At 30.0% G+C, this 26,102-nt stretch overlaps 5 protein-coding genes across 7 annotated transcripts in view; 3 read left to right on the top strand and 2 right to left on the bottom strand.

Moving 5' to 3' along the window:
* Positions 1-19,022, top strand: part of LOC139998244 (probable ATP-dependent RNA helicase DHX34) — a 156,310-nt gene extending 137,288 nt beyond the window's left edge. Inside the window, exons 2-17 of one of the 2 annotated variants that reach the window (XM_072022669.1) lie at positions 13,958-15,018; positions 15,123-15,289; positions 15,386-15,473; positions 15,573-15,592; positions 15,670-15,802; positions 15,871-16,019; positions 16,101-16,333; positions 16,429-16,615; positions 16,699-16,893; positions 16,961-17,170; positions 17,236-17,604; positions 17,674-17,849; positions 17,925-18,035; positions 18,109-18,230; positions 18,342-18,600; positions 18,673-19,022. In XM_072022669.1, coding sequence (XP_071878770.1) covers positions 14,331-15,018; positions 15,123-15,289; positions 15,386-15,473; positions 15,573-15,592; positions 15,670-15,802; positions 15,871-16,019; positions 16,101-16,333; positions 16,429-16,615; positions 16,699-16,893; positions 16,961-17,170; positions 17,236-17,604; positions 17,674-17,849; positions 17,925-18,035; positions 18,109-18,230; positions 18,342-18,600; positions 18,673-18,946 — 3,381 coding nt within the window. In that variant the 5' untranslated portion in view covers positions 13,958-14,330 and the 3' untranslated portion in view covers positions 18,947-19,022. Of the gene's footprint in view, positions 1-13,957; positions 15,019-15,122; positions 15,290-15,385; positions 15,593-15,669; positions 15,803-15,870; positions 16,020-16,100; positions 16,334-16,428; positions 16,616-16,698; positions 16,894-16,960; positions 17,171-17,235; positions 17,605-17,673; positions 17,850-17,924; positions 18,036-18,108; positions 18,231-18,341; positions 18,601-18,672 lie in introns of both variants that reach the window. The other variant, XM_072022660.1, reaches the window with a different exon arrangement.
* On the bottom strand, positions 5,318-13,215 carry Zip88e (Zinc/iron regulated transporter-related protein 88E). Its single transcript, XM_071999860.1, has 4 exons — positions 12,486-13,215; positions 10,379-10,712; positions 10,095-10,262; positions 5,318-9,773 (listed from the first exon to the last, which is right to left on the bottom strand). The coding sequence occupies exons 1-4, from the start codon at positions 12,842-12,844 to the stop codon at positions 9,564-9,566; spliced, it is 1,071 nt and encodes a 356-aa protein (XP_071855961.1). The 5' UTR covers positions 12,845-13,215; the 3' UTR covers positions 5,318-9,563.
* On the bottom strand, positions 18,934-23,722 carry LOC139985254 (pyruvate dehydrogenase E1 component subunit beta, mitochondrial-like). Of its 2 annotated transcripts, XM_071999546.1 has the most exons (3): positions 23,472-23,722; positions 20,996-21,109; positions 18,934-20,802 (listed from the first exon to the last, which is right to left on the bottom strand). In XM_071999546.1, the coding sequence occupies exon 3, from the start codon at positions 20,598-20,600 to the stop codon at positions 19,110-19,112; it is 1,491 nt and encodes a 496-aa protein (XP_071855647.1). In that variant the 5' UTR covers positions 20,601-20,802; positions 20,996-21,109; positions 23,472-23,722; the 3' UTR covers positions 18,934-19,109. The 2 variants fall into 2 exon arrangements, with proteins under 2 accessions (XP_071855647.1, XP_071855652.1); XM_071999551.1 differs by lacking the exon at positions 23,472-23,722 and having other exon boundaries at positions 20,517-20,802; positions 20,996-23,239.
* Positions 23,723-23,958: 236 nt separating this feature from the next.
* Positions 23,959-24,772, top strand: LOC139985550 (succinate dehydrogenase assembly factor 4, mitochondrial). Its single transcript, XM_072000061.1, has 3 exons — positions 23,959-24,194; positions 24,274-24,366; positions 24,446-24,772. Exons 1-3 carry the CDS (start codon positions 24,098-24,100, stop codon positions 24,613-24,615), a joined length of 360 nt encoding a protein of 119 aa, XP_071856162.1. The 5' UTR covers positions 23,959-24,097; the 3' UTR covers positions 24,616-24,772.
* Positions 24,773-24,958: 186 nt separating this feature from the next.
* LOC139985553 (uncharacterized) lies at positions 24,959-25,691 on the top strand. The gene is made up of 3 exons (XM_072000076.1): positions 24,959-25,126; positions 25,215-25,316; positions 25,423-25,691. Exons 1-3 carry the CDS (start codon positions 25,009-25,011, stop codon positions 25,560-25,562), a joined length of 360 nt encoding a protein of 119 aa, XP_071856177.1. The 5' UTR covers positions 24,959-25,008; the 3' UTR covers positions 25,563-25,691.
* Positions 25,692-26,102: the final 411 nt, after the last annotated feature.

The raw sequence follows: 26,102 nt of genomic DNA, 5'->3' as shown, positions 1-26,102 counted from the left end.
GTAAAAATCTTTGCACCGCTAGAATTCAATAAAGATTTCGTAATAAAAATTGCTTTTAAATTATTCTCTCTTAAATCTGCTCTTAAATTACAATTTAAATAATATTAACTGCTAGAACGTAACATAAGCATAAAATTCTCGTTTAAAAATGCTATCCCTTCTTCCGTCGATTTATTTTCAAATATCGAAAGAACATACGATTCCGAGGCACACATTCGTAATTTATATATCTTTCCTGTACTTCCTTTTTTTTTTTTTTTATAAACAGTGTAAAGATGCAACGATTAAACTCAGACAGAAATCGAAAACGTAACCGATAGTAAACCACACAAACACAACTGTGAATTCTTTTATTTTTCTCTTTTTGTCTTTTTATTTCTGTGAAAAAGTACAGCTTTAGTAGATAACATCGCGCGAAAAGCTGGAAACGCTCGTGGACGATGATCTTCTCAAATATTCGAACTCCAGCGAAAACAGTGCTCGTGTACAGATGTGTGCAACAACGATATTCCTTAATCGCGTCGTTCTACCTCGATTGATAGAATTCTGCAACACACGGCCCTTTCGCTGACCGAAAGGAACATTATTTCGGTCCGAGCTGACCAATTTCCCGTTCGTCGAACGTGTCGCGTCCCTGGACTAAATAGCTCGAGAAACTGGGTCCTATTAAATAACCCCGGGTCGATAATATAGGCGAGAGAGAAAGAAACGCTTGGGAATAAAACGAATTGCGAGAAAAAAAATTGTGCGGCGCTTGGGAAAAAGAAATCGTCGAGTGAAAATTAAGATTGACAAAGTAATAAGAAGCGGTTAGTGACGGTTATTAAAAGATTATTTATTTGCATGAAATGAGTTCTAGGATAAACGATAATAAGATGCACGAGCATTCTTTTATTTTAGAAAATATATTCTTAATGAAAACAATTGTAGAATACCTTTTATTCTTAATAGAATTTCAATACTTGCTGTGAATTTTGGATTTTAAATTACATACGTCTCTTTCTTTTTTTTTTTTTTTTATTTTAGTAAAATTAAAATCGTATAAAGTATCAAGACAAACGGTGCCTATTCTTCAAAATATTTTATTTAACATCCACGACAACTAAAATCGAAGAATATGAATATGCGATAAATACAGGAAATAAAAATAATATTGTCAAAATAAATACTGATAAAAAAAGTAAAAACAATACTCTGTAAAAATATAATAATATTAATGTGGTGGCAATCAATATTTCTGGAACATTCAAGAAGACGACAAAAACGGATATCAGTCCCGAATTAGATAAAAATACAATTTCTGTAGTACCGTTAACTGTTAACTGGTACGACGAATTTTAATCCTAATATCGCTCTTCTATTAAGAAAACGAAAACTGTGACTCGCGTTATTCGCCAATCGAAATATACAAATTTTTCTATTCAATTCAATCAACAACTATTTGATAACTTTCTGGAAAAAACTATGTTTTCTCATAAAGATTTCGTTATTTGCATCCACTTACCCCCTGACTGAGATTTTCACAGATATAATACGCTTTTATAAATTTCAAGACGTCCGTACAAACTCTTCGTGCATCGGAGAAATTATTCTCACTTATGGATAAATAAAATAGATTACTGGACACGTGGACAGAAGGGAGGGGATACGGAATGAAATTCAGGTGGTAATCAGAGGAAATGTGAAAGGGACAAAGTGAGATAGATAGAAATAGAGGCGAGTTAAAGCGGGGGCAGAGCATATATCTCTCCAAAGTGAGAGACGTGAGGAAATTCAACGGAGGGTTATCACTTTCGTACTCCGATGAATGCCCATAAATATTTCCCGATATTGGGAATAATGAAAGGCCATGCCACCATGGTTATGCGACTATGCGATTAATGAAAGAATATTTTAATCGTTGATCCTTAAAAATCTAAGAATAAACCGAATTTCTTGTTACTCATCCAGGTACTTTTTAATTTCTATGAATTAAAACTGGGAAGAAGGGCCGCGTGTAGATAGCGTACAAGCAAGTCAAATTGTAACGCAGTAATTATGATAAAATGATTTTGTTCAGCTCAGTTCAAATTAGACATTCGCATTAGAAATACCGGAGTTTCCTCTTTTTCGTTATTTTATTTTATTTTTTATTCGCACATTCTTTTTATACCTTGAAAACAAACGCTGAGAGACAGTTTGCGACAATTTGCGAATTTGCGATTGAACAAAACACAAAAGAATGTCAACTGGTGAAAAAAAAGTCGCGAGATCAAAAATTTGTGAATAATTATACTTGCTAGCGAATAACTTTTGTCAATTATATATAATTATACTAATGATGTTAAATACATTTGTTTACGAAATATTGGATAACATAACATTTTGTAAGATACGATAACTCTAAATGATTACACGGTAATTAGAAAGATAATGGTAGCAAGTTTCATGGAACTCGACCTACACTTGAGAGAAGTTACATCCTATAGCCTGATTCGTGAGATTAATTTTTCAGGAACGATATATCAAATCGATCAGCGGAAGAGGAGTGGAAGAGATCCTCTTCGTTACTCTTAATACTTATTTTCACAGGGTTATTTTTAAAGTTAATGAAACGATGCCAGGTTGATCAATAACTTTGCTGAAAGAAAGTAAGAGTTAAGGGCTCGTGAAGTGCACGCTTCAGTATCTGCTATATTTACTGGGACATCGTATTACGTACACGAGAGCGAGTTAATGATTCAAATAAAAAAAAAAAAAAATACCGTTGGAAAATCGAAAGTCTCGCGCGGACGATAAGATGAGAATCTTATTTCGGTTGTAATCACAACTAAACTACGGATATTCGTGCCAATTTATATCTTTATAGACATAGTTTAAAAAACAGAAATACAACGTGGTTGTTCCTTTAGACTTTTATCGAGCACTTTAAATCAGTTATTATGTTAACATAGTAAGAAGCATGAAATCTTTACAAAATTTTGCAGAAGCAATGATTAATATTCCAGAGCCAGTGACGCATTATTCGAATGAAGTCTGATGAAAAATGAATCCCGATAGCTAAAGATCTATCACTCCTTTGACAGCTGTTGTTATAGGTAGTCGAAGCGTGATAGAAATTTCTCAATTTCTTTTCGTTATTTTTTTTTCAAGTGATTGCCTTTTAGAATTACGTAAATTTACGTAAGAACTTTATTATTAAGCTGGTAGATATTAGAATACAGTTATTTAATTAAAATATTGGTATAGCTATAGGAGGATTTCTATTTGTCGAAATTCCATTTTACCACGAACATAATAATATTCTAAGTCATTTACATTCGTCATAATTAGGCTGCAGGTTTTTATGCGAATTAATATTTTTATGAACACATTGTTCGCATTTTATGAAATTTTACTCCTTTACGTTTCATATAAATGCATAAAAATTCACAGTCCAATTATAATCCTTCGATGTAGAATAATTTATTCTGGAAAATTAATACAATTCGGACGTGAACCACTAACCATGAAAATGTGGGAAAAATTTGTATAATGATTCGTAACAGCCATACGTAAAATTTTACGATATACTGATAGTTATTATATCCAAATATATTATCTTTTACAATACAGCATTCGATGAAAATTGAATCCTCGGTGAACGTGTTAAGCTGATGGGATTTTATTAAGTTGATTACTAACAATTTTTACAAAGTAAATACATTTTGCTATTGCAATACAACACATGATACGATGAAGAATCACGCGAAGTGTGTGTTCGATAGCCTGCTGGTTGTGCTCAATTTCAAAGGACGATATTTCATTTATGGTTGCTGCTTTACAAACAATAAATTTCGTTATTGTATCTTTTTGATACAACCACAGGATATTTATAGTTCATCGAAGCAACTTTAATCGAAGTTTTCATTGTGCATTCTGCTTTGTTTTATTGATAAACGATATTTCTTAAGTTCAGATAATTATTTCTTTTTTTTTTTTCATGGAACAATCATGCTGTAAATTAATAATTTACAGAATATAATAATATTTTTTACTTATTTTCATTATACAAACTGTCGAAATTATTCTGTTTGGAGAATAAATCGCCATGAAGTAAATATTCGTTTATTTTCGTCAAATATATAGCAGGAAACTCGTGTAAAAGAGCATCAAAAAGAAAAACGGCAATTTTATATAGTATCTTAAAATATTTAATTATTTTTTAAACATTTCTACAAATTTGAATAATATTTTCCAAGCTGAAATTGTTCACGATAGAAAGTCGCCGGAGAAACGGATAAAATTAATGAGCTTTCCCGTGTGAATTGAAAAGCATCAAAAGGTCTAAATCCCGATTTGTTTCTCGCAGGGCAATGCTCCATTTATTTTATTGCTGCTTTTCAACGCCGTTAATGGAACGGATAAGCTCGAAAGCCATATACATAACCTTTCCCAACTCCTATTAAAACCTTGAAAAATTGCAGCTTTCCATTTCCTCTCCACTTTGTTTTGCTATAAATACAAATCTGGTTGCACGTCATTGTTTTATTGGGCAATACAATCTATAGTAATAGGAAATAACAGATTAAGCTTTCTGATTTATCGAATAATCATACCATTCAAGTTTTTAAATACCAATATGTAGCCTGTTTGTTGTATACTTTACAGAAATATTAATTTGTTTTATTTGTTACAGGTAGTTGCTATACTTTCTTTTTTTTTTTTCTTTTTATCTTTTAGAAAAGTATTACAAGTTATATCCTTCTTGGTGTTTCACTTGAATGCAATCAAAGAAGTTAAAATAATTTCAATATCAAAATGGGAATTACCAGGGATTAAGAATATAACTTTTCTTTTCGTTGCTCGTAGAAAACCCTTTTGTACGATCTGCTCTTTTAAACATTACATCAACTCGAATTTTCTCTACGATTTTTACTTAACTTTACATTTACTTAATTCTTCTAATAAACTACTAGGATCCTTCAAAGATTTTAGATCGCTACTTATCACGTCATAATCACTCTTGAATCGTTAACACGTCTGCACAATTAGCTGGTCCATTAAAGAACATTTTTACTTCTTTCTGAGCAGGAAGATGACGCACGACTACCCTCACAGCGTTCGTAAGACATTAAGAATTTAAAATATATCATCGGTTAATATATATCGTCGGCTATCACGGAACTTGGCCAAGCGTAAACCTTCTACGTCTTAACAACTACAATTGCACAAAAAGCACTTTTGCATTTTGTCGTAAAGACTTCGAATTTCCGGCTGTGTTTCTTCCATATTAATTTCCGCGAGGGAAGAACAATGGCAACGTGCATAAATAACGTCGTTTCATTTCTCTCGACAATTTTTCTTTTTTTATTTCCTTTTTCTCTTTTTTTTTTTTTTTAGAACTTTTTATTCTGTACTGTTAACAGTTAAAAACAAGTCTTAATTATTCGTCGGCGTTTCAAGCACGAAATTCTCCGTTCGTCGTGCAATTTACGAAATGGAGGCGGGCTGTCCTTTCACGGGCGTTCTTTTACGAAAAATTCGTGAGTCCACTGCCTGACGGTAATTGCAGCGCGATTATAGAGTCGGTTTGAACGTTTTCTTTTCCTGTCTCGCCGGCCTGTTTCCCATGACGGGATCTTTCCCCGCGCATCGATTGTTTAGAACGTGAAATTACGCCGGAGAATTTAATCCATTAGCGAGTTACTTGAATCCAGCACTTTCTTGGAATACATTCGTGTCCTAAGTGGTTCGTTTTATCTTCCCTCTCGTAATCGCGTTCGTTACTTCCGCCCGGGGAAGGGATTTATCTTGTTCCAGTTAAAAGCGACCGGCTAATTTTAAATCGCACCGATCGTTCTGCCTTGGTGGAATGAAGTTTTCTATTAGTTGGTTTATTACCGGAAGAAGTCTGTGGAATTCTTTTACGCGTTCGGTGGCCAAGAAATTGCCTCGATCGACGAAGAAAAAAAGAAGGGTGGAAAGAAAAGTGGAATGAGAGTAGAACGAGAGTACTACGTTTTCTATTTGTCGTAAAATATGTTCTCGATCGAGGAGCTAATAACGGGAACGAATTTCCTTCAACGAAACAAACGAATGCCCTTTCTACCATCTCCAATTTTTGTCCGTTACATTTCGATTTTTTTTAAACAAAATATTCGCCATTTCAATTTGAATTAACCACTCTTTAATAATCTCTACTCTTTGATAAACGTATTTAGGGTATTTTCAACGTGTATGGGTATTTATTAATGATTCGTTGAAAATTATACGTCGCAGTTGAAACTGGGTAAACCGATTTAGAATTTGCACATTGGACGGTGTATTTCATGCTGGTCAATATTTACCAGAGTACAAATTAATCTCATCCATATTGGCATCGATAAATATCTGCTTTTTTTGCGATGTACACGAACTGGTGAAAGGAAAGTCGGTAAATGTTTATTAAAAATATATCTCATAATCGAACCCTCTCATAAATAAATCGGAAATATCACGAACTTTTCCCTGTTAATCCTGCAATTCCTTTTATATTTCTTGTTGCGAATGTCTAGCTTTAATGCTGACGACGTGGCCTAGAATAATTAATTATCCGAAAAACCAGATATTATTCCGAAAAATAACGTTCTACGTTTAATGTCTCGGATCATGTACAAAAATTAATTAAATCGATAAAGTAAATAACATGCAACCGTATTGTACTGTACTGTATGAAATAGAATTGACATTGGTCGATATTACGCTATTTTCTCCTAGCAAATTTCAAAAATATGTAAAAATAAAAAAGTAAAGAAAAAAAGAAATAGATGATGATCAACGAGTAACCGTGTAATTTTGTAATGCCTATCTTGTTCAATGAAACGATGCAATTTCACAAAAGCGTTTTTATATTAAAACAAGTTCGATCTTCTATCACACCATCTCATTGCAAAATTCATGAACGCTGAACTCGAAGGGAATAAACAGCGAACCGTAATGCGTTCAAGACGAATCAAACGAGGATCGATGAAAGCTTCGAAACGACCACTTGAAACTCCAAACTAAATCCCAGCAAAACCAACGACGATAACATCGAAATTTCATTTCCATGTAATTGCTGGCCCTTCGATGTTTTTAGAGTCGACCGACCGCAAATATATTCAATGCACGAGCTCCGTTTATTTCTTCGCTGGCAAAATGCATTGATTTCTCTCACGGGCAGAAACAGAAAGTTGGCTCACTATAGCGAAAGATAAGCGCGGTTTCTTGATACTCGATGATATCAGATCGGATCAAGTTCACTGTCATCGTCGTGCTTGCCACGCTATCGCGACAACTCGCGTTTCGATCCTTTATTAGGGAATTTAAAATCGATAGAACGTTCGTGCTCCCTCCACGTGAGCCGCATAAAAGATTTCGTGAAGTTTCAAGAAAATTCCTCCAACAGTTTTATTCTCCTGCGGATTATACTTTCGATAAGGGGAATTTTCGATGAACTTTCGTTTGTTCAGAGAAGTTGTTATCGAAGATATCGAACGACACTACGTACGGCTTACTCGTGGCGATTTACGGGAAATATTCGAACATTTGTAAACGCGTTTTATTTAAATATTACGTTTTAAAATTTCATTCGCGCCGTAATGATTATTAATGATTATATTGGTAAAGTTTGAAACCAATCTGAAAATGCATATACATACGTATAAGCTGCAAGCAGCGTATTTTATGCAAATACAGATATTTCGCAGAGATCATAGAAATAGTTAAACGATCGATTATTCGTTATATTACGATCGAAAGACAATTTTTAAAGCAGATTAATGTTTCCGAAAATTTATAAAACCAACTTGTGACTTCGATGATACTTATGATACAGATGCAAGTAATTAATTAAAACAAACAAGCGTAAGGAAGAAATGTACGCGGATTAAAAAAGCAATCTGCGTGTTTTAAAATAAAATCAATTATATAAAAATGAATATAATACGATATTTTCACGCCACTTTTCAAACAAGCGTAAAAAAAAAAAGAACAAAAAAGATACGAAATGGGACAAATCAAGTTATAAAAGAAGAGATAAAGACGAACGATTAGTCAAATTCTGTCAATGGGGTAGCTCCTGACGAAAGGGGAAATGACAACGATGTTAATAAAGATACGTCACTTTCCCAATCTCTGTGGTGACAGACCGAATAATTCACAATTCGCGTTCAATGCGTCGCGTCGTTGCGTTTGATGATGACAGAGATACGTCTTTCGATTCGTTCAAAGCTTCGCTGGATGTACAGAGCTCTCGTTGTCACGTTTGTTATCACGTAAAATCTTGTTCGTTGTTCGTCGTGTCGTAGACGTTAATCGAATCGATTGTGCTAATCTTGCCAAGGAATTAGCAACAACTTGACGCTAATGAACGCGATGGTAAATGCTTACTGTAACGTGGATTAGGGTGCGCGTTACATAGTTAGAGGAGGATAGCCGAGTTGATCGGTGGCGTAACTTGCGGTAAGTTAACCCGTACGCCACTCGGATAAATATTGAATTACATGAGATTCCGTTGCTATGCAAACGAAGATTAATAATTTGTAAATTCAGCGCAAAATTATAGTTTTGCGAATATGATTAAAAAAGATTGGTGATTCGTAGACTAGATTTTCGTATAAGCTAACTCTAAATAAATATCTCTTTTTGTGTTTATCTTAGTTTCTGTAGGTGTCCTGATATTTATAAACGGTAGTGTATATGTAATTATGAACTGAAGCTGAAGATCTCATGACATAGGTTTTATTACTTTTCCCCTCGATCTTCCACCTACTCGAACGTTCTCGCTGTATAAAGCGGAAGTATACGTATAAAAATAAAAGTAATGGTAGATTTTATTCACGCTGGTGATTGTAATCGTTAACATTAACGAATTACTAGGTGATTATTGACGAGCGAATATGCTAATAATCTATTTCGCTAATTGTATTCATTATCTGTTTACACGATGTAATTAGTATTAATGGTATTATTCTTATCGTTGATTTCAATGATTCATTTTTATGAAAATTAACGAAATACGCGATATAAAAATAATCGTATTTTGTATGGTAACTTGACGAATGAACTTCAATTTCACGCCTATAATATTTAGTAAACACCAACTTGATAAAACTACACGTAATTTTACTTTATAAAAAATAGAAATTCTGTCCTACATAATTCTGAAAATCCTTTCATAAATTCATCGCAAACATCGAAGCTGCAGGTACTGTAACTTGTATTCTATACTCTTTAAACAACAAACTGTGAACGTGCAAAAAAATAGAACAAACGAGAATTAAAACATTTTATCGATTTCGTTGCAACATTCTATTTTTATACAATATTTTAAAGGGCGTTATCTTTTCTCTTTTGTCTCTTCTCATTCAATTGCACCAGTTCTCTATATCTCTTTCTCGTCACGATAGTCCGTGTACGTGAAACTTGTATTTAAACCTGAATAAAGATAGCTTCTCGGGTAAATTTATTCCAGAGAAGCTCGAGTAACATTTTTCTTCCCTTGTAGTTCTTGATACGCTACTGTTGAATTTCGTTTGTTGAACAATTTATTCTATCAAATAGCTAAAAGTAAAATTGTAAATTCACGTTGCCACGTAGTTATTCAAAAGGTAAATAACGACGAAGCCAAGAATCACGGACAAGAGCTGCAAAACGCCGGCGGATCGTCGCAGATTTCTGTGCCATCTCGCCCTCTCTCTTGGCAAGATTTCGCTAACCGTTACGTACAATAACGTTCCACCTGCTAAACCTTGAAGAATCGGTACAGCTACGTCTGTCCACTTATTCTGCATCTACACAAATCATTACGCAAATTACTGTTTTCTATTCCTACGATTTAACCCTCTTGCGTTCATTTTTCAGTCAACCAAACAATTTTAATTAGAATTACTCTTTTACAGAAATTAGAACGATTGAACTTAAATTATTAATATTATTCAAAAATTAAAATTGATTAAGCTCTTAGCTCTTGAATCATTGTTTCCATTTTTATTAAATATTTAGATATACGACGAGGAAATATAATTTGTATGAAATTGAATTAAGCATAGGTCGAAGAACCATATTGATTGTAAATTAGAACCAAGTTAAGCAGACGTAAATTTCTTACTCACTTTGAATGTTAACATTCCGACTCCTATACCAACCGCAGATCCAGCGGAGAATACAAAGATTGCTATTACGAGCTTTAAAAGAGTGCTATTAGCTCCGGCTAATTCTAATCCTAAGCAGAATCCAACGACGAACTTATGGGAAGCTACTGCTCCAACTAACAAAAATACCTGCAATCAAAGATTATACAAAAATTATATTCCCCATAAATTCATAGATATCCTCAATTTATCGCCATATCGTATCATCCATATCACGTTTACACTATTTGGAAGCATTTACACACTTCGGACGTAGCCTTTTGCAGGCCAACCGCCAGTCCTTCGAGGACAGCATGGACCGTGAGCGCCAATAAAAGTCCCATGACGTTGGTATTGGAATCTAAGCACGGCTCTGAATGATTGCCATGGCATAAAAACGTCTCTTCGTTGTTATAATGACGTGGCGCGGTCGGTGTATATTGTACCGCTCCGTAACCTTCGCGTTCCCAGTTGCTGATCATCCCGTTTCCGTCTAGACTCGTCTGATAAGACGTATTAAAGTCGGTATTGGGAACGCCTCTGACAGTCCGCGTGCCTGTGGCATAGCTCACTTGATGCGAGTGACTCCGGCATCGCTCCCTGTAAATCCACAAATCCATTTTCACAATTGACTTTTACTTTACGTACGAATGGCCGGTTCATCAGTCGACTTTGATGCAACTAGCACAAATGAAATTTCAATTGATCCCAGCTGATAATTCAATCTATCATTGCTAGAAAAGATATAACAGCTCGAGACGTTTTATACGCTGTGTGAATTTCGTTTTATACCGACAGACTATGGCCTTATATTCTTACCAGACTATACTTAACCAGACTATGGTTTATATTCATTTTACCGTAATTATATCTTGTAACATCGTAGACGTTCCTTAATTAAATTCGTAGTTAAGTAATATTTGCAACATTAATATCTGCCAAGATGAATTTTAAAGCGCGAGCCAATCTGTCGACGTAAATCAGTTTAGTCTTCGCGCGAACGGTTCTTGTATCAAGCTTGGAAAAAAACAGACGGTATCAGTAATGAAAGATAATCTCGTGTTAATATCTTTTAATTGTATTGCATTTGATTAGTACCATATCAAGGTAATTCAATTGATCTCATCAAATACAAAAAGAAAATATATATATACGCATTCTGATAGAAAATTCGTATTTATTTTATTGTAATTCATTTAATTATGAAAAAAACACAAAATTGCTGTTTATAATATATGTATATATTACAAAAATATAAAAAATGATCCATACCAATTTTAAACCCATTTCGACTTATCCTATCCAATCTATCGCAATGATAATCAAATGATAAATCAATCTTTCTGATTTAATGTTCAATCTTCCTATTAACGTTCGATTTTCCGCATACAAAGATTATGCCGATTTTTCACACCAAAGCGATCAATAATATTAAAATAACAAAAGAATTAGACAGTTATCAGAAGACAAGCGCAAGAACGTATCATTTCTACTTCTCACTACTTTCCTGCTCCTCTTCCATTATCAGTTATTTACAAAGACACGAAGTGTATTATTAGACGATCTAGGATTAAACATAGGATTACTTACTATTGGCTGATTCATTCAAGCTGTAAACGAAATAATCAACTAGTTAAATACAAAAGTTAAACGTAAGTTGCCATTTTAGAAATAGAAATCTTATAAACCGAAACTTGAAATAAACTGCTATTATTCTGCAACAGATAAAACTGCTAAAATAGTAAACGTCACTGTTGACAAGTATATTATGAGAAATCTTCGGTTTTGGAAAAGAATCAAAGTTAAGTAGATGAGACAGAAGATAGTTTGTAAGGTAGCAGATAACAAATTTTATCTATTAATTGATAAACTTTTGTAAACTTGATTAAGAAAGTCTTCATATTATTTAATGTAGAATTATATACCATGTTATATATATGCTAATATATTAATATTTATCAATGTAAATATTTACATACTATATCAGTATACTGCTATAGGTATATGTATATGTACTCTAGAAAAGTAAAATCAAAATTAATTTTCTGAATAAGAAGAAACAACCATATAAAAAGAAACGACGTGTAAAATCTTCAATTTGTGGTCTATTACTCTGTGTATCGGTCTATTGTCCATTGATTTTTACATCTTAAGTGACATGACAGCAACTTGAAATAGTGCTTGTAAACATAATTCGTCGTTGCAACGCTACAACTAAATATAAAAAATTCCATTCCGATATCAAAGTGCCATTAATCATCGTATCGCTATAGAATACTCGAATAGAATACTCCAGAATCCTTTTCTTAAACAAGTAATCTTTGATTATCACGATATATTTAAACAGAATCGTGCATGTACTTATATACGTACGTCTGGTTTCCATTGTTCCAATTCGAGTTTTCGTAACGATGTTCCTGCGGAACATGCTGGTCTTCACTGCCCCAAAAATAATGGACACATTCGTCTATAAGATACAAGAGAAGAAATCCGCATGAAAAAAGTAGTTCTGCGTGTTTAGACATAGATTCCCGCGTTTCCGGTAACATGTGCAGAATAGAAGTTGCGAACAGAACGCCACCACCAAAACACAGTGTGCAAGAAAGAAGGAGCTTCTGTTGAAGATATCTCACGCGTGAAACAAAACACACCGGTGCAACACCAACGACAAAGCTGCCAACGCCGATGATGATCATCGACGCGAGCTTCGCCTGGACCGCGGTGATCATCATTTTCCAGACGATGCACGGAATATGTTCACTGCTGACTGACACTGGCAGCAACACTCATCAAAACGATTGACGCTAATCTGGCAAGCGTGATAAGGTCAACCGACTCGAGAGATACGAACGCGATCACGAGTTCCTCTCTCTCGAAAATTGATTATCGGGAAAATTCGATGGTCTCGCGTCTGAAAATGGGCATCGTATCGAGATCCGTGACTTCGTTATTATCTGTCACTAACTACCGTGGTATACCGTGGTATCGAGATTCAGTAACGGCCGTCAATGATAAATGACACAGTATAGAGAACGCGTAAAGTAACACTGGCCGGAAGCGATCCATAGGTGGAGACGGCAGCGATCGCAATTTTATTTGATATTGATAATCTTCTGCGATATATTCTTACATTCTTTATTTAACTACCCAGAATAGTTTCTTTAAATAGCGAAAGTATAAAAATACGCTCTTCAATAAGTATATAATTATGTTATTTTAGCACAAATGTATATTTATAAAGTGAGAAATATTTTTAAACGTTATTTTGTAAACTTGTAAACGTACGACATAAATGCTATTTCTATATAAGATTATGATATAACTACCTTGTATAACGTGTATATATAAATTGATATTTATATTCTTTTAATACTAAATTAAGACTAATTAAGATAAATACTTTCGGTTTTTATACTATTACATTACATATTTTCCTTTACACGTTAATATTTTAAAATAAGTACAATTTATTATTTAATCAATCTTCGACGACCCGTTAGAAAAGATTATGAACATTTATTTGATTATATAAATACTAAAAACGTGATTAATAGTATTACATAACAATCACATTTGCAATCAGAATCATCGGTATTTTAGAACTTGCAACAGAAAAAGTTTAATTTTTCAAAAATTTTTGATACAAGAGAAGTACCGAAAATACTATTTAAATTATACGTATTTATGTATATGCTTTTGATTTCTTATATTTATATAACTTAATTTTAGGAAAAAAAAATTAAGATAATTAAAGAATTAAATTTATTAGTATTGATTTCGTATTATTACCGACAAATGTTAAATATGAATATAATGAATGCAATGAACCAGTGGCTTTCTCTGAGACAATTAGATAAAAAATTGCTAAATCATAAAAAAATGTAAATATATTAATTTAAACAAACTTCGCTCATATAATAAAACAAAAAATATGAGCTATAAAGAGGAAGTGTTCCATAGAAAAATGTAGATTGTGTTTTAAAACCTAAGTTCTATGTTCTAAGAGAGTCGACTATGTAAATATCTTGTAATATAAAAAGTCAAAGAAAAATCGATATAGCCTACATTTGTACAAAAAACTGCCGCTAGTAAAGCTGTAATAAATAATAAGTATAATTAATATTAACTGGAATCACAAATATAATGAAATATTATAAACGTACTGCTAAGGTTATGTTACATGAGACAATTTAAAACACTGCTTTTCTTAATTAAAATATGAGTTCACGATACAAATCTAATAATAAATTTAGGCATAAATATCAATATGATGATGAACAAAAGAAAAGTAAATACGATTCAAAATTACCATACAGTACAGATTATGATAAAAAAGGGATTTTAGACCAAAAAAGTGATTTTTCTCAAGAAATCACTAATAAGAATACCGAAGACTTTTATTTTAGTAAATATAAGCATGAATTGAATAAAATATTCTCAGGAAATTCAAATGTAATCCAGGATACTGATGATTTTTGGAGATTTGTTAATAAATATGAAACTGTACAAAAAAAACTACAAACTCCAGATATTTTACCTAATTTTTCATTAAATACTATCGGTGTGCCAGAAACATACCACAAATTACATTGCATAAATTTCAAATTAAGTTATAATTTTAATGAATTATTTGCACGTGTAATGCCAGTTAAAGCATTAACAAAAGAACGCTTATTGAAGTTTCAGAACATAATTATCTTATATTTAGACTTTAAGCAAAAAGAAAAATTTGCCAAGCTAAAAAAACTCAGGAAATCACAAGTAAATCTACCAGTTTATCAATATAAACATGAAATTATTGAAACAATAAAACAGGAACAGGTAGTTATAATAGCTGGTGATACTGGTTGTGGAAAATCCACTCAAGTGCCTCAATACTTATATGCAGCAGGTTTTCAAAAAATTGGTACATACAATATAAGTCTTATATTTAAGATTACAAATATTATATTGAACAAACTATAACTTTTCAAGAAATATTATGTTATACTAAAAAAATACTTTTTATAGCTTGTACACAACCAAGAAGAATAGCTTGTATATCTTTAGCAAAACGTGTTGCTTTTGAAACATTAACAGAAAACTGCAATGATGTTGGTTACCAAATTCGTTTTGAAAAGCAAAGAAATCAAAATACCAAAATTACATTTATAACTGAAGGTCTTTTGTTAAGACAGGTAACAATAAGACTATAATAAATGTCTAATAATATAGTTTACATGTTAAATGTTATAACTGTAATATATATCTTATATATTGTATGTTTTCCATAGTTATCTGGAGAATTTGAATTATTACCTTATGATGTAATTGTTTTGGATGAAGTGCATGAACGTCACCTACATGGAGATTTTCTTCTTGGTATTATGAAATGTATTATTAATCAAAGGCAAGATCTAAAATTAGTACTTATGTCTGCTACAATTAATATTGAACTTTTTAATAATTATTTTTCGAAAGAAAATGTTAAAGTAATACAGGTATATTTATAATCATTTAACTGACAAACCCATTAAGAATGATATTATGATATGATATGTAATTAACTAATTTATAGGTTCCTGGAAGGTTGTATCCTATTCAGTTATTGTACAGGCCTGTTACTATAGAAGATATTCGATATAAAAATGATAGATTCAATCCAAGTCCTTATATACAAATAATGCAAATGATTGATCAAAAATATCCAGGTAGAAGATTTTACTTTCTTATAAAAAAAATTAGTCACTTGTATCATAGTAATAATTGATATTTTCAGCTGAAGAAAAAGGCGATTTATTAATATTTTTAAGTGGAATGAGTGAAATTACTGCAGTTGTAGATGCTGCAAAAGAATATAGTCAAAAAAAAAATAATTGGATTATCTTAGCACTTCACAGCACTCTAGCTATTAGTGAGCAAGATAAAGTAAAATTTTTTACATGTTTGCTTTAAAAAATTCATGTTTATAATCCTGATATAACTGATGTCATATTTTCTTTTTTAAAGGTATTTGATTTTGCTCCTGAAGGAGTGAGAAAGTGTATTGTATCTACTAACATTGCTGAAACTTCTATTACTATAGATGGAATAAGATTTGTTGCTGACAGTGGAAAAGTAAAAGAAATGAGTTATGACCCATCATGCAAAATGCAACGACTCAAAGAATTTTGGATTAGCAAAGCTAGCGCAGAACAACGGAAAGGAAGAGCTGGTAGAACTGGACCTGGAGTATGTTATAGGTATCATAGTCAATTATTAAACTAGAATATATATTTCGTAATATTCTCATGATTTAATGTACTAAGATCTTAAATCATAAACTATTTTTTTATAGATTATACTCTGAAGAAGAATATATGTCTTTGGAAAAATACTCAACTCCTGAATTACAACGTGTACCTCTAGATTCCTTACTTCTACAAATGATTGCAATGGGACTTCCAGATGCGCGAAAATTCCCATTCATAGAACCACCTTCACCAGAAAACATTGAAAATTCTATATTATCTTTGAAAGAACATGTTAATATACTTATATAAGACACATAATAATTTATACACGCGAGTACGATTAATATAAATAAAATAATATTTCCAATTTACAGGGTGCGCTAACGGATAATGAAAAAATAACATGTATTGGAAAAACACTTGCACGACTACCTGTTGATATAACAATAGGGAAAATGTTAATAATGGGTTCTATTTTTCACCAAGTAGAACCAGTCTTGTCATTAGCTGCTGCCTTAAGCATACAAACACCATTTACAAATAGAGCATATAGGGATTCAGAATGCGAGGTAATAAAATATAATTTATACATATTTGACATATAAAAAACAATAATCTTGAAAAATAATTCTGAAGACATCTAGGAAAAAATTGGAATCTGATCATGGTGATCCAATAACATTACTAAATGCATTTAGAGAATGGTTAGAAGTAAAACAACAAAGTTCTCAAGAATCCAGAGGTAGTGGTAACAATAGTAGAAAATGGTGCAAAAGAAGAGGTTTAGAGGAACAGAGATTTTATGAAATGACAAAATTGAGAGCACAGTTTAAGGAATTACTTCAGGTAAATTATTAATTTTCTAATATTAGCTTATCAAACTTTATTTAAAAATTAATTGCTTCTAACAGGATTGCAAATTACTGAGAAGTCTCCCAAAACCAAATTCTTCTATGTCCAGTGCAGAACGCGCTATAAGACATGGAGAGCTTAAACTTTTAAAATCATTAAAAAGAACCTATAAACAAAGTGAACCTAGAAAGCGAAAACAATTAAAACTAGAATCATTTGATATTCAATTAGAAGATAATGATCATGATGATGGTGAAATTGACATAAAAGATATCGAATTTCGAATGAAAAATGATCCAAATCAAGTGCAAAATCTATTAACAGCAGCCACTGCATGTAGCTATAAAGATTTAACAATGTTAAAATTAATACTCTGCAGTGGTTTATATCCACAATTTGCATGTGCCGATGAATTTAATTATTGTAAGGTAATAATATTATCATATATATTTAAAATAAATTAATTATTCGTCGTTACATAATATAAACCTTTGCAGACAACAAACGAGCAACTGTTTCATACAAAAGCAAAACCATATATTGCTTTACACCCAATGAGTTTCTTTGGAAATCATCCCCAAGTATTGCAATTGGAGGAAGCTGATATTGTATCAATACCAGGTTTTAAAAGTAAAACTGCCGTTAGTCCAAAACATACAATATTAACATATTTGTAAGTTTTTTTAATAATATTTTAAGATAGCATAAGAAAACTTCTACTTTGATTGATCATATATTAATTTAACAGATCTCTTTTGGAGACAACAAAGCCTTATCTAGTAAATACACTTAGAATGCCTGCTGCACAAACATTACTTTTATTTACACGTGAAATCGACACAAATAGTACATTTTCAATGTATGTATATATTATATATAATGAAATTGAAAAACAAATCTTTATTGAATCAATATCTGTTTATTTTTTATAGAATAATATGTGATTCGTGGTTAGAATTAAAATTTCCTATACCTGATAGTGGTCAGATTTTACTGATGAAAGCTACCAAATTACGACATAAATGGGATTTCTTATTAAATCAACAATTACAAGGTATTAAATGAAACATGTAAGAAATATTAAGTTAATATGTAATATTATAAATGTATTTATATTGTCATTTCCATATTATATTTTAAAAAGTAATACATAAATATTTTACAGATTCAAGTACCAGCAGTGATGAAAATCAGGATTTCAGTGAATTTGAGTACACACTTACTCAGGATTTAATTGAATATATGCATACTACTGTTCCATATACACTAAAACGGCTTTTACCGGCTGATCTTAAAACAATATATGTGGGATGTGGTGAAAACAGTATATTGATAGATCCAAACCCTTTTCAATCAGATTTTGTAGTAATACCCAACTCAATTAAAGGAGGAGTTCACGTAACAAACACTATTACATATAATTGGTAAATTAATAATATATTTTTACAACAAAACAGAATAATATAAAGTAACCAAAAAGTATAATTTCTTTTTAGTGTAAAAGAAACTGAATGGAGTGATCGACTTTCTACAGAAATTTTAGTAACACAATGGCATTGTTCAAATTGTAACATGCAAGCAATTCTAACAAGCATAGAAAAATTACAACACCAACAATCCTGTGTTAAAGCAGATATAAAAGATGTTGAAAAACATGACAATATTAAACGTAAACCTAATGCACAAGCATATGAATGTCCTGATTGTGCACAAATATTATACTTGACACCAATTGAAATTCTTAAACATAAAAAATCTCATGTTAAATAAAGTATTTATTTGATAATATAATAATGTACATTAAATCTTATATTTCATTATAGAATAAAGCAATATCTTTCATATAGTGACATTTTACATTTTTTGTATATACATTCATTGTAAGTTTATAAATTAACTATATAATCTTTTTACAATATATGCATATATAAAATTATGTCCATGGTAAAAAGTTTGAGAACATAAAACAACCTACAACTCCATATCCTAGAAAATAGAAAAATATAAGTTTATCTTTCAAAGTATATTTCTTTTTTGTTAAAAAGAATACTTTCCATTTAGAAAATACATTTTCCTTATCATCATATAAATTATTATCATTATTAGGACATAAATAACACATTGACAAAGCACAATACCAATATATCAATGGACTTGCTGAACTTATTAAACGGGTGCTTACTTGAATGTGTACAAATAGAATACAGAAGATAGTTAAAAATAAACCATGAATAACAAATACTAACATTTCAGTTGGATATTTTTTTCTTTCAATTTCTACATTATTTCCAATACCTTTAATAAATCCCAATGTATAAAAATACTTCTTATGTTCAAAAAAATACTCCTTTATACATCTAATCATAATATACAATATTGGAAATGCTAAAATAAAGTTTGGTATTTGTTTTATTTCATAGTAATTTAGAAATCCTACATTCCAATATCTTTTTTGTATGTAAGAATATGCCATTGGAATTTTTGAATGGCACCATTCTACATTACTATTACCAGGCAACACTAAATTGTTAACTATACTAAAATTAGTAATATGTTCAGGAATAGATGTTAGATTTAAATTAGGAGTACAAAACATAAGATAATTATATGTTTGTAACAAAATAAATGGAATTATTGATATAATTATTGTATTAAACATTAGACAAAATATTTTTAATGTACCTATTTTAGAAATAAATTGACAAAGTGTTTTTAATGAAAAGTTTACATTTTTTTCTGTATAAGTATGTAACAAATTTTGCAATTGATAATATATAGGGAAACCAATATTAACTATTCCATTAGATCTTGTAAGAATGGATAAACCTATTGGAAAAGATACATATGGATCTAATTTAATGGATCTTAACATACTGTAATATGATAAGTACGCAAATAAAGATTCTGAATAAACAGCTGAAAAGAATATGGTAGCTGGGTTTATGCAATACAATATTGCTGCTTTATAAGCTACACTTGTTGATTTTAACACTGCCTTACTAAGATCATAAAATATAACAGCAGATTTTACAAAACATATAATATTAATTAACATAGCTGTAATAAGTATAGAACTATGAACATTTAATACAAAGAATATTTTTCTTATAGGAACAGAAATAATCCGAAGTAACATAGGATACAATGGATAGAAGGCCAATGTGTTCTCATATGTATAACCATATTTTGCAATATGCAAAAAGTATTCACCATCCCATCGTGTAAGACCACTAAATAGAAATGTTACTATACTGTCATATAATGAAATTTGTTCAGAATTATCAGTAGGAGCTTTAAATGCATCTGCATTGTGATCAGGACATATAAAATTAAAGAAGAATTGTAAATTTAAAACTATTATCCTACTAATTATTGCAAACCAAAAAACTTTCCTTCGTGCTTCATACATTCTATTACAGCACATAGCAATATTTTGATTTAATATTGCATTAATTATACTTCTTCTATTAAAATTCAATTTAAATTCTTTTCCAGTTGTTAATATAAATTAATTTCTCTGATAATAGGCATTCTCTTACTATATGTAGACAGAAAGATTTCAAACGTATTATGTAACGTATTCCTTTCTCTCAAACTCATAATTGTTATATTACAAGAATGTGTGGCTAAAAACAAATATTTAAATTATATTATGTTAATGACCTTTTTCTAATTGTCATAATTTATTATATATTTTCTATTTATCAAATATTTTTACTTATTTTCCTTTATTTTTATTACATTGTTTTTCATTATTTTTAATTAAAATTATTTTCTGTTTAATTATAATATTGTAATATTGTTATAAATATGACCTACCTACGATGCCAAGTTATAAATGAACTTAATTTGTACAGCAATCAATATGATCACCAACATATTTCAACATTCAATATCCTGAAGGCCATCAGTACAGCATCGAACTTAAATATTCTGAAATCAAGAGTACACACATACATATTGCAATTTTCAAATGAATCATTATTTTTTTTTTTTAAGTAAGCTACACGATACAGGAATTTTTTAAAATTCAACTTAGTAATGCAATTATTCACTTGCTATCAGTATCCTAATAACTAAGAGTCATTAAATAAGAATATAATTTTTAAAGACATAATATACATGTGTTTATTGTAAATTCATTTTTAAAATTACAAAAGCATGATTTTATTCTGCATATTCAATTCTATATAAATGCGATACTATTGCATTTATATATACTTTTTCAGCTTTGTCTCATTACTATAAATATATTTTATTATACAAAAAAATTTTATCATATAAAAAAATTATACAATTTTTCTCAGACATGTAGCAGTTATATTTTTACACCACAAACTTTTTTAGCATAATCTACAATATGATGATCTTTTGGTGTGCATTCATATTCAATATTTTCTGCATATGGCATAGGTACATCAATACCAGTGCAACGGACTGCTGGTGCATCAAGCTGGAAAAATATTGGGTTTTCCATTATTGTTGCCACAATTTCAGAGCCTACTCCACATATAGGCCAACCTAATTCAACACTCATAAGTCTGTGGGTTTTTGTAACAGATTTAAAAATTGTATCCCAATCTATTGGTCTAAGAGAACGTAAATTAATCACTTCTGCTTCTATCCCTTCTCCTGCCAGAATTTCTGCTGCTTGCATTGTATACAAGGTAGCTTGACCATGTGCAGTTAAAGTAATATCTTTACCAGGTTTTTCAATTTTAGCTTTACCAATGGGTATAACAAAATCTTTATCCATAGCTTCATCTGATACAGGAAATTGAACATTATATAAAACTTCACTTTCTAAAATTACAACAGGATCAGGATCTCGAACAGCAGCTTTTAAACTACCCCTATAATCTTCACAAGTTGTTGGTGACATAACTTTTAAACCAGGTATGCTCATATACCATCCTCCAAAACACTGAGAATGTTGTGCTGCTAAACCTTTAGCATTACCATTTGGACCACGAAATACAATGGGTACAGGATATCTTCCTGCAGACATGTAAAGATTTTTAGCAGCAGCATTTACTATTCGATCAATAGCTTGCATTGAAAAATTAAATGTCATAAGTTCACATATTGGTCTTAGACCAGCAAGTGCTGCTCCGATGGCTAAACCACAAAATCCAGCTTCTGTTATAGGTGTATCAATTAATCTTTTGTCACCATATTTTTTCCAAAGACCTCTTGTTACTTTATAAGCACCATCATATTGTGCAACTTCTTCTCCCAAAATAAATACATTTTCATCTCGTGCTAATTCTTCGTCAAGAGCTGCATTTAATGCATCTCTTACAGTCATTTGTGTAACATATTTATAGCTTTGTTTTTGTAAAATACGTATGTTTGACAACATAGTATTCCTTAAGAAGCATATGAAATGCATTTTACATCATAAAAATATAATTATAGTATATTATAAGTTGTGTATTTTAAAACTATAAAATTTAAGACGAAACAATATATCTATTTTCCTTCTTTATATATTTCAGGTTAGACGATATACTTGTATAACAAATTACATACATTAGACATTAATTTTTTTACTTTTGGCAGTATATAATAAAAAATGGGTAAATAGTGATACATCAGACTACACTATTACTTATTAATTTATTATTTTATTATTTAAAGACTTTTTTGTATGACAATCATATATAAAGATTATATAAGACTTAATAATTTCAATGTATTTTAAACTTCATATTATGAAATACAAAATCACTTTTCCATGGCCTACTTAAAAGAATAAATGTTTTCGCACATATGAGTATATATATATATATATTCTATATTCTACATCAACTTCTAATAAAAACAATCTTAATCTTAGAGACAAATATTTTAAAAATCGTATCAAAATTAATACATTTTATAGCTGACACGATAAAAATAATGCAATTATGAAAAATAATGTTTCCAGTAATAACATAAATCGACTTTTTTAGTGTAACAGTAACATACACAACAATTCGAAAATGGTTTTAAGTACAATTTTAAATACAGCTAAAACTGTATATTTGTTTTCAACTTAACATCAAAATTGCATTTATTCTAATTTTTTTAAAAGAGAATACCATACCATTTAAAATGTACGATGGGAAATACTGTAATAAATACATTTTATTAAATTATACAAAATTTGATAAATGAATTTGTAAACCTTTTCTAACCTATTCAGAAGAAAGAAAAGAATATTTAATTTATCTTAATTCTAATATACATATATTAAGTTTGAAATATTACGCGTTTTTATCAGTATTATCATAATAGTAATTGATTAGATTACCTTTAGTATAAATATATCAACTAGACTTATTAAACTCTACTTTATTTTAAATTAACAGCAAATAACAATATCACTATCCATTGACAACAAAAACTCTAAGAAGTCAAATGAGGAAATAAATTATTTTTAGTTTTCTTAAAGCTTATAATGGAGAAATGTAATATCTAATTTTTATTTTTATATTTATTAATACATTATTTAATAGATTTAATTGTTACAATAAAATTTAAATAACGAAATCTAGTGACTACAGTTCTAGTTAACGGAATAGGCACAAAATGAGATCATATGAGATTTTAATAGTTAATTCCTTAACAATTAAATTCGGCTGTCATATAAGCTTTGATGTTTCACTGAGATATTAAATAGTCATTTTTATTGTGCTCACTTCTATGTTTATATAAAATTAAATGTATCAGTTTATTGTTTCACCACCTATTATAACTGATATCTTCTGTATACTTTTTTAATGCTGTAAATATATATATAATGTAAAGTATTATGTGTGATAACAATTGTGCCATAATAAAATCATTAACAATAATTTCTTATATATTCTTATGTAATTTCAGTATGGTATGATATACATAATCTCGTTTTAATCATAGAAAGATATAAAGACTATAATGAATAAGGTTATGTTTACAAATGTCATAGCTTTTAGTAAATTACTAAAAGTAAATCATGAAATTACAAAATTTGCAACTAAATTTCTACATATACGTAAGTATTTTAAAAATTAAATATAATATCTGCAGTATTAAATACAATATAAAGAATAATGTGACAATTTTGCTTCTAGAATTTCAAATTCTCTTTTCAAAGGAAGATGAAATGTCTGAGAGTCCAAGAATGCGTGAATTTAGAAAAAAATTAAGAGAACGTACACCTATAGGTATTTATTTATTCTAAGAAATTTATTATAAGTTCATAAAAATAGTGTTAGTAAAATAAAATTGTGAAACATGCAACAGAAAAATTGGAAGAGCTGGAAGAAGGCAAACATCCTTATCAAGAAAAAGAACCGTTGAAACCATTTCCAAATGATACTAATCCAGAAACAGGTGAAGTAGGAGGTCCACGTGGACCAGAACCAACACGATATGGTGATTGGGAAAGGAAAGGTCGAGTAACAGATTTCTAAATATTTTTTAGTTCATTGTATGTACATAAAAAATATAGTTTATACAAGATGTAGAATTAAAAACAGGTATAATTTAGCAATTTAAATTAGAATAAAAATCTTATTGTGTATATGTATAAAGTATAAAATAATAAATATTATATTTACATTTAAAAAATGTAACCTTCATTTTTAGAGAATCATGCTTTATTCTATCATACCATACTTTTACAAACATTTTTAACTAATCGGTAAACAATTAAATATCAAATTACAATGATAAAAGGTAAATATAAACATCTGACAACTTATATAAAATTGTATATATGTACATAGATTATACATACATATTTGTAAGAAATGTGTTGTCAGAAGTATAACAAAAGAATAAGGATATTACGAGATATTACAAATATGGATATTTTGAAGTTAAAGCTCTTTTTGAAACATATTAATACTAGTATAGTCGATTCCATAAATAAAATTTCTACAAAATCATTAATATATACTAAATCGAAAGAATTTTCAACAGGTATCCAACATAGATATAAGCCATCATTTGTAAAGCAATAATTTTGATAATTTAATACTAGATACTTCTTTGCCATATGCATACATAGGTAGCTTATTGCGAGTTAAAGAACCAGAGGCAAAAGGTGAGAAAAAAGAATCACTAAGAATGAAACAATTTCATAAAAAATTAAAATTGCAACCTATACCTAGTAAGTATAATTCGTAATATGTTACATGAAATAACAGTTAAAATTAATATGATATTTGATTACCATAAATTTGAGATACAATCATTATAAAAAGATATAATAATAGGGGTACCTCCAAAAGAACGTTTTGTGGACTTAGTACTAGTGGAAACTGATCCAAATAATGGAGAACTAATAACAAATAGCGAAAAAGATCCAACGAAGTGGGGGGATTGGCAAAATGGTGGGCGGGTGAGCGACTTTTAATTCAAAATTCTCATTTCAAGATATAAATATATAAAATATGATGAAGTAACACTTGATTCGTTTAAATTTATAAAATTTATTGTACTACTTGTAAATCTTGTTTGTTTATTAAATAATATTGCAAGTTTCTTCTACTCTTTTATGTACATATCTGTAAAAAAAACTACACCAATATGTTGGCAGACAGAACATCTTAATTGAACGACATAATAAACAAAAATAAATATAAAATTTAAAACATTTGTTTCAAATGTAATTATTGAAACTGTATAAGGAGATAAGTAAAATATATTTCTTTTAAATAAAGTCCTAGTTAATATGATCATCCAAAATATGTTCATAAATATGTTTAATGATAGAAAATAATAGTTGAAAATATAATAGTAAGCAATATAATATAATAGAAATATTGTATAAGTAAAATATGATACTATAAGGACAAATATTTTAGGTCGCTATTTTATTTAAAACATTCTAACATTTTAATTAAAATATTGTTCATATATATTTTTTATATTTTAGTAAAAATAAAATACTATT

Source organism: Bombus fervidus, chromosome 1 (genome assembly GCF_041682495.2).
Source record: "Bombus fervidus isolate BK054 chromosome 1, iyBomFerv1, whole genome shotgun sequence".
Taxonomy (NCBI): domain Eukaryota; kingdom Metazoa; phylum Arthropoda; class Insecta; order Hymenoptera; family Apidae; genus Bombus; species Bombus fervidus.
This window is presented reverse-complemented; position numbering and strand designations above follow the sequence as displayed.